General features: G+C 48.6%; 1 protein-coding gene across 5 annotated transcripts in view; it reads left to right on the top strand.

Annotated features, from left to right (window-relative positions):
• Positions 1–8,709, top strand: part of Rgs3 (regulator of G protein signaling 3) — a 124,097-nt gene that overhangs the window by 54,936 nt on the left and 60,452 nt on the right. For all 5 annotated transcript variants that reach the window (XM_026781910.1, XM_026781911.1, XM_026781912.1 and 2 more), the window contains 2 exons: positions 2,164–2,247; positions 8,378–8,489. In XM_026781910.1, the coding sequence (XP_026637711.1) occupies positions 2,164–2,247; positions 8,378–8,489 (196 nt within the window). The remainder of the gene's footprint in view (positions 1–2,163; positions 2,248–8,377; positions 8,490–8,709) is intronic.

The following is an 8,709-nucleotide window of genomic DNA, read 5'->3' as shown; positions in this document are numbered from 1 at the left end:
CAACCACATGGTGGCTCACAACCATCTGTAAAGAGGTCTGGTGCCCTCTTCTGGCCTTCAGGCATACAGACAGAATACTGTATACATAATAAATAAATAAATATTTAAAAAAAAGTTAGATTCTGCATATGAGAAAGCACATACCATATTTGTCTTCCTAAGTTTGGGTTACCTCACTTAATATATTTTCTAGATCTATCCATTTTTCTGCAAATGCCCTAATTTATTTATTTTTCTGTCTGAATAAAATTCATTGCATATGGTTATCACATTTTCAGTGTGTGGGCCTTTTAAAATCAATATATAATTGCCATATGACCTACCCATACCACTTCTGAATGTGTGTCCAAAGGACTCTATTTCTTACACAAAGATCTTTGCACGTATATTTACTGCTGGTGTAGTCACAATTCCAAGGAACTGGAAACAGCTTAGACAGCTATCAAATGGTGAATATTAAAAATATACTACATTTCTTTCCTCTAAAATCTTTATTAGTTCTGCCATTCAGATATCACATACATGAGTGTTTAGGTTGTTTACACATTCATAAATATAAAAGCTCTTATTTTCTCCCACTGCTCCCCACCACTTTCCCCATCTCTGTTTGCTCCTGCTGTGCCGCACAACCACCGGGCCATCCACAGCGCTTGACTTTTTAGACTGGGTGCCCCAACTCACCATCCTTCCACAGCATCCCAAACACTGGGATTATAGATGCATATTACCTGCCTGGTTATATTTGGTTTTGTCTTTTAATTTTTATTACAAATTAAGGCTAACAAGCTGGCCCAGTGGGGAAAAGTGCCTGCTGCCATGCCTGACAACCTGAGTGTGGTTCCTGGGACCCACAAGGGGAAAGGAGAGCCTGACTTCTGCAAACTTCCCTGCCTCGTTCCCACCTGTGCCCTGTGCTCCCGCCACAGACCTGACATATATGTGTGTGTGTGCACACACATAAATAGATATAGCACAATTTTTTTAAAATTAAACTAGGTTTAGTTTTTTTTGTTTTGTTTTTTTGAGAAGTTTTCTATATAGCCCTGGCTGTTCTGGACCTCACTATGTAGAGCAGGCTGAATTCATAAGTATTTACTTGTCTCTGCCTCCTGAGCACTGGGATTAAAGGCATGTGCCACCACGCCCAGTTAAAATTAGTTTTTAGACTTCTAAAAACTGAAAACTTTTAAATTGTGAGATATTCAAGTTGGGCAGTGGTGGAAGACATCTTTAGTCCCAGCGTTTGGGAGGCAGAGGCAGGCAGAGCTCTGAGTAGAGGCTGGCCTGGTCTGCAGAGAGAATTCCAGGACAGCCAGAGCTACACAGAGAGACCCTGTCTCAAACAAAGAAAGAAAAAAGAAATAATCAAGATTGAAAAATGGCACAACGGTTACATGTACAAAACAAAGAATTAGAGAGTGAGCACCTGCCAGCGGCCGTCCCCCAGAAGCTGCCTCACCCCTTTCTTACTGTGGTGCCCCTGTCCCCACCAGGCGCCCCTACCACCCCGTCCCACCACCCTGGCTTGATGAACAGACCTGCTTTGCTCTCCATCAGTTTTCCCCAGCCTCCTTTGGAAGCTTCATCCCTGCTGGAGTGCATAGTCCATGCTGTTTCTCTATCTTTCTGCAGTCCCCTGCTTGAGGTCGGGGACTTGTGGAGCATGGGATAAGCTTCTGGGTGGTCAGTCAGAGCCTGACTGGACAGGGTGGCGGGATGAGGACTTTGAGTAGGAGTTGGTTGCTGGGGAAACGGATGAGGTAAAGGAGGCATTTTGCTCAGCTTGGGACCTGAGCAGGGCAGGGACCCAGTTGGCCTTGAAGAGACACGCATGAGTGGCCAAGTCTCTTGGCATTGGGCCCTCAAGATGCCTCCTGGGATCGACAGCAGAGACCTTTCTGTGTGGCTTAGGCGGGACAGAGGATGGCTGGGAGGGCCTAGGAGTCTGGTGTAGGGGCGGGCACGGGGAGGACTGCAAAGGCGCTGAGCATGTGGCTGAACTTCCTGTAGCGAGAGCAACTCCATCGGTCAGGTCTGGTTGTGCAGGACTGGAGCACTCTTTCTGTTTCCGTTGTGGGTGTGAGGGGCACATGGGGTCAGGGTTAGGAGGAGGGCTTTGGCAAGCTGCCCTTTGTGCTACCACTCAGCGTGGTTGGTTTTCAGCCCCTAGATCTCTGTAACCCTGCCCGGACTCTCCTGCTGTCAGAGGAGCTGCTGCTTTATGAGGGGAGGAACACAGCTTCCCAGGTAAGGCGCGCCCAGCTGGGCTGGCTTTCCTGTTCCTTCTCTTTGCAACCTCATGGTCGAGACCAAAGGCCTTACCAAGTGGTTACCCAGCTTTTGCTTGCCCACTAGTTAAAGTGGCAATCTCACTGCCTCTAAGATTCAGTCACTGATATGGTCAAAACATACCTCCAGGCCATAAAGGCATTTTATTGTTTATCCTGAGTTCCTCTAAGGAGAAAGATGAACCTTTAACTAAGCTGAGAGAAGTACCTGAGAAGTTTAAAGTTACAAGCCAAAGAGATTTGTTAGAGGAACTTTGGAGTCTTTCTGTATAAGCCCAAACCCAGACCCCCTCCTGAGAGCTCAGGCTACTGGCAACCCTCCCTGCCCCCCCACCCCCCCTCTAGCCCCGTCAGCAGGGGTCAGGGTAAGGCCTGTGTCATCATCATCTTCCGCATCTAGCCTATCTCTAGCTGGGACAACCTCCCTCACCCACACAATTGGCCAGGTCCCAGCTCAGAGCTGGGATGGAAACTGTAAGAGACGCTGGAGCCATGGGATCTGACCGTGCTACCAGGAGGTCCTGGGTGGTATCAGAGTGCTTGCTTGCTGAAGCTCAGGCTCGAAGCCAGGAAGAACGGCAATTTGGAACTGTGGAAAGATCAGGAAGCCTAGATCTAGCTCCAGCTTTGTTTCTGGCTTCTGGTGACTTCTGCCTTCCTCATCAGTCTTTCCATCTGAGCAATGGGTTTGTACATGTCTGAGGCAAAGGGCAGGGTCTGAGGTTGGCCCCTTTCCATCTGAGCAATGGGTTTGTACATGTCTGAGGCAAAGGGCAGGGTCTGAGGTTGGCCCCTTTCCATCTGAGCAATGGGTTTGTACATGTCTGAGGCAAAGGGCAGGGTCTGAGGTTGGCCCCTTTCCATCTGAGCAATGGGTTTGTACATGTCTGAGGCAAAGGGCAGGGTCTGAGGTTGGCCCCTTGCAGCCCCTTTGTCCTGGTCACTCTGTATGGCTGGAACTAACACATGAAACTAGCTTGCTTTGTCTAGTTGTAAGCAAGTAGATCAGAGCTGCTCTGCTCCAGATGAGCGCAGCCTCTTTTATGGTGGCTGCCTGGGGACACTGCAGTCCTGCTCCTCCTGTGCTGGTGGTTTCTGGTTTTTCAGTGTGACGGGGCCTCCACAGTCCTGTTGTGCATGACCCAAGGGCAGTCAGTCATCAAAGTGTGGAAAGCAGAATGCAGGCTTTACTGAGAAACGGAGGGCACACTCCCGAGAGTGTGTGCGCGTGTGTCCCGGGGAGGAGAAGCCCATTGACTTTCCTTCATTTAGGTTTCGTCTCTGCTGAGGTTGGTTCATTCTCTGGAGAGACCACACACTCTGTGCCTTTCTCTAGTTCGACCAGAGAGGTGGGCTGTGCCCTGCTCCTGTGCTCCCCACCCCGTGGCTGAAGCCCTGCTTTGTTCATCTCCGACTTGACCAGCCACCCTCCACCCTCCAACCCTTGCAGGCATCTCCAAGGCTGTTAACTATGCTCAGCTTCTCTCATTTACACGATCAGCTGTGGCTTTGCCATGGCAGAGGGGTTAACTCCCCAGCCACCAAGTTACAGTCTTGTTGGTTCCCTCCTTGTTTCTCCGAGGAGGAAGCCATCCGGGCTGACAGTTTAGTCTGTCACAATCAGCTGTGTTAGGGTCAAGGCTACGTGCAAGGACAATGGCGTCTGAGACGTGTTCTCAGGGGCTCCCCGAGCCAGCGGCCTGCCATACTGGCCCAGAGCCCTGGCTTTCCTCTTACCTGGCCAGCTTTTAATCTCACCCCCAACTCTAAGCCCTGACCTCTGATTTAAGTCTTACCCTTCCTTCAACTGCAGGCTCTGCACTCACCTTGCGGCCTTCACCACAGCCCTCTCCCCTTACTGCCTGCTTTCATCCCTAGGACTGCTGACATAACTTCTGGACTGCTGTGTTAGGGAGTTCATCCTGTCTCCCCCCAACTTGCTCCCATGGGAGAGGGGATCCAGGTGTTACAAGAGTGAGAACTCTCTCGGGGCTGGGTTCCATGCATATGCGTGTAGTGCACGGAAGGTGTGCAGGGTCAGAACTGCTGAGTTGTGACTGTATATTTAGTGTAACCAGAGGAAGCCAGTTAGGGATAACAGCCACCTGGAATGTGCTCGTATGTCTAGCATACTCCTTCTTGTCTCGATCACCACGAACTCCACAAACAACAGGCACTTACTGCTCCTTACGGCTCATATATGCTACATGTATGATCCCAAATTAGCCCTGTAGCGTCCTCGATGAGAGGAGAGGGGCCCAGTGAGAGGCTTGCTTGACATTAACCAGAGTCCAAGAACCCCAAGCCTGGTGGGGAAGGGAGACAGAATTAGTACTTGGTTCTCTGGCTGTGTAACGCTTTCCATGATCCCTGGTGCTTTTGGTATGTTTGTAAAGGACAAAGGAAGAAAAACAAAAGTATAGTAGCATTTTACCACCCTGAACACACTCTCACACACATCCTTGCCTCCTGCATCTCAAAGAACTAAAAGAGACTCCATCTTTAAGACTGAAAGAGGTGGTTTGAGGACAAGAAAATTAAGTGGATCCCTTCTTGAAGTAGGATCGTAGCCACATGGGAGGGCTTTGGTATCGTCTCGTGTTCCTCCAATTGTAAATGGGAAGCAGCAGTCACGGTGGGAGCTTCTGAGGGTTGGGCACCCTCGAGCCGCAGGAGTCACTGTCCAGGGAGCACGGCAGCCTCTCTGCGCAGTGGAGCCATTAGCTGGAAGGTGGTGAGCAGTTCGGAGATCTGCACCCCTTGAACGCACCCCCACCCCAGCGTCTCTTCTCTGAGCATGCTGATGTTTGGGAGCAGCTCCAGTACCACAGCACAAGCTGCTCTGGCCCTCCCATCTAGAAGTCACAAACTTGCTGCTCGCACATCCAGATCAGGCTGGCATTTTGTGGTGGCCTTTTTTGTTTGTTCATTGTTTATAATTTTACAAGACAAGCTTTCTCTGTGTAGCCCTGACTGTCCCAGAACTTGCTTTGTAGACCAGGCTAGCCATGAACTCTGAGAACTGCCTGCCTCTGCCTTCCTCCCGAGTGCTGGAATTAAAGACGTGTGTTCATGGCAGCCGCCTATACACATGTCCTGGCAACAGTCCTGCTCACTGAGGATTCAGTCAGCTTTGCCACCCTCACTTTCACACTGACTCATTGGGTTTACCATTAACTAAAGCACCAACCTAGCTTATGGCCGGGTTCCCAGGAGAAGGCTTTGGTTAGGGCAACTGGGAAGAAGTCACCTTCTGTCCGAGCTGAAAGAATTCCATGACTAAATCTTTGAACTCTGGGAAATACGCGCATCCTGGAAGAAAGTGAGACTCGAAAGGCCCCAGGGCCCATGGTGGGACACAGGCAGCTGGAGTGTGGACGTGAGCCCACCACTTTATGGGCGGTGAGGCTCTTGCCCATAAGACGCTTTGCTCTGGAATGCCTGCCATCTGCCTTGCCTCCAGCCCTGTGCCAGCCCTGCCCTTGCCTGACCGACCTTTGGAGGGAATTTTCTCTCATGCCTTAATCACTTCCTGTCTAGACCATATTCTCAGCTGTGGGAACCAGGCTGGGACAGAGGCTTAGGGTTTTCTCACCTTACTGTGGCCTTATTTATTTTGTTGTTGTTGTTGTTGTTTTTGTTTTATTTTCTAGGCTCAGAGACTTCCTCTTCCAAACTTTCTTCTGCCAGCTTCCCTATGGGTCTGGAGGTAACAGCCAGCCCTTCCCTGACTGGGAACATGAGGATTTACCTAGAACAACAGTTCCTTGACTTTGCAGAGTGCTCCTCAGACAGCCCCTCACTGAAATCCTCCTGAGCACCCCATCCTCTTCCATGCTTGCTGAATTTGTTGTCTCTTCTGCCGCAGGCACCACACAGCACCACCTCTTTCTCTGTCTACTGTGGACCCCAGGAATGATTCCTAGCGGTGTGGCTGTGGGAAGTCACTTAACCTGCCCGAGCTGTGGAGAGCAATGGCATTGTTTACTTAGGACTTAGTAAGGCAAGAGTACGTGCTAGCAGCTGGGATGCTGTGTGGAAACTGGGTTGGGCAGAGTTACTATGAAAACCCCTTCTAGCCAAGAATTCTAGAGCTTCTGGGACCTCTTGGAAGGGGACATAGCCCTGAGATAGCCGGCTTAAGGACATCCCTGAATTGTCTCTGTGGCCCTAATTACTTCCAGCTTCTGTTTGAATGACACTTGAGATGGCAGGTGGGCCTTTGATGTTGCTGACATATGTATATGTATATATATGCACACTATATATGTATATATGTTTTAATATACATTTTTTGAGACAAGTTCTCACCACACAGCCTAGGTTAGCTTAGACCTCGTTGTGTACCCAGGAATAGCCTGTAACTCTCAGTTCTCCAGCTCAGCTACCAGATTACCAGGATTGTTCATTATACGATCATGGCCGACTTTTATTTCTTTTCAGTTACAGAAGTGCTGCTGAGAATGTCCTTACATGTTCATGTTTATATATTCTTGTATTTCTGTAGGGTCATCTTTAACAGCTTGCTAGCTCAGCGTCAGCATGCTGGCGTTTAAACATGGCTAGCAAATCACTCACTGCACTCTTCAGATGTGCCGAGCCTTTCCGGCTGGTTCTTCTTTCCTCAGAAGAAATGGCATGTCAGATTTGGTCACTCAAAGAGCGGTTCCTATAATTAATAATTCTTTATTATTATTATTATTGGTGATTGAATCTTTTTACTTTTTTTTATTTTTATTGAGCTCTACATTTTTCTCTGCTCCCCTCTCTGTCTCTCCCCTCCCCGATTCAACCCTCCTCCAAGGTCTTCCTCAAGTGGTTCCCTGTGCCAATGTGTTCAAGTGTACTTCCCACTTTCTCTTCTATAAAGTTCAGTGTGGCTGGCTTTATGTTGAGGTCTTTGATCCATTTGGACTTGAGTTTTGTGCATGGTAATAAATATTGGTCTGTTTTCATTCTTCTACATGTTGATATCCAGTTATGCCAGCACCACTTGTTAAATATGCTTTCTTTTTCCATTTGATATTTTTTTGCTTCTTTGGCAAAAATCAGGTGTTCGAAGGTGTGTGGATTAATATCTGAGTCTTCTGTTTGGTCCCATTGGTTCTCCTGTCTGTTCTTATGCTAATACCAGGCTGTTTTCAGTACTGTAGCTTTGTAGTAGAGTTTGAAGTCAGGGATTGTGATGAACAGAAATTCTTTTGTTGTACAGGATTGTTTTGGCTATCCTGGGTTTTTGTTTTTCCATATGAAGTTGAGCACTCTTCTTTCAAGGTCTGTGAAGAATTTTGCTGGGATTTTGATGGGCATTGTGTTGAATTTATAGATTGCTTTTGGTAAGGTTGCCTGTTATTATAGAATCTAAAATAGGAATTTGTGGCTTTAAGGAAAGGCTACTCTAGGGAAGATCAAGGAAAGAAAGAACAGTGTAAACTGTGGATATAGAGAAGCAAGTGGGCTCCTTCACCTAAAGCACATCTGTCTGTTTATGTACAATATCTAAATACAGCCTTTCCTTTGTGTCTGGAGCATAAAGGAGATCAGCGGTTAGTAGCGGTTATGTAGATTAGCGGTTACGTAGAAGCCTGCATCATATACAAGTAGCTGCTCTTTTCTTGAACCAGTTTCTCATTGGTACACTTCAAAAATATCTGCAAGAGATTTGGTAATATTACTTTGTGCTGCTCCCCTTCACGTTACAGAGGGCTTGTAGAAGAAGCTTGAAGGAGTCAGGTGTGGGGTGAGGTCTGGGGATACCCCAGAACCTGAATTGAATAAGGCTCTTACCGGAGAGGTGAAGGCAAGAACCATTCTTGTTTGCCCTCCTCCTCCTCCTCCTCCTCCTCCTCCTCGTTCTCCCCTTCTTGTCCCTACTTTGAGTGGGGGAAGTATAGAAAACTAAGGGCAGACTGCTGCCCCCACTGCAGGTGAGCCTGTGTCACTGGAGATTGGCAGTGTCACCCTTGGAGTTCTTTCTGGCTCAGCCGGACACGGTATGGGTGTGTTTCCTGGACCTCCAGTGGACCTTGTGGCTCCCTGCATCCCAGAGGACAGCAAGGCAGTGTTGTATTTGTTCTTTCCCTTAACAGGTGACACTGTTTGCCTACTCAGACCTGTTGCTCTTCACTAAGGAGGACGAGCCAGGCCGCTGTGACGTCCTGAGAAACCCCCTCTACCTCCAGAGTGTGAAGCTACAGGAGGGTAAGAAAGGCCTGGGCACCCAGGGGCAGCATGGTGGCCCGCTAGGGACTTTGTAGAAATATGGCTGTCAGTTTCAGTGGAGCACTTGAGAATGTGCTGTCATGGCTGCCTGGGGCTGGGGAGACCAGAATCGAGGGCCTTGAACACAGGTCTCAGAGTCCAAAACTCTCTCTGCTCTTTCCCTCGGAAGCGCGTGGCAGGCTTGTGTGTGTGGGGGGGC

The sequence above is a fragment of the Microtus ochrogaster genome, chromosome 10, assembly GCF_000317375.1.
Source record: "Microtus ochrogaster isolate Prairie Vole_2 chromosome 10, MicOch1.0, whole genome shotgun sequence".
NCBI lineage: Eukaryota > Metazoa > Chordata > Mammalia > Rodentia > Cricetidae > Microtus > Microtus ochrogaster.
The sequence above is the reverse complement of the archived record's forward strand: the minus strand, read 5'-3'. Positions and strand labels throughout refer to the sequence as shown.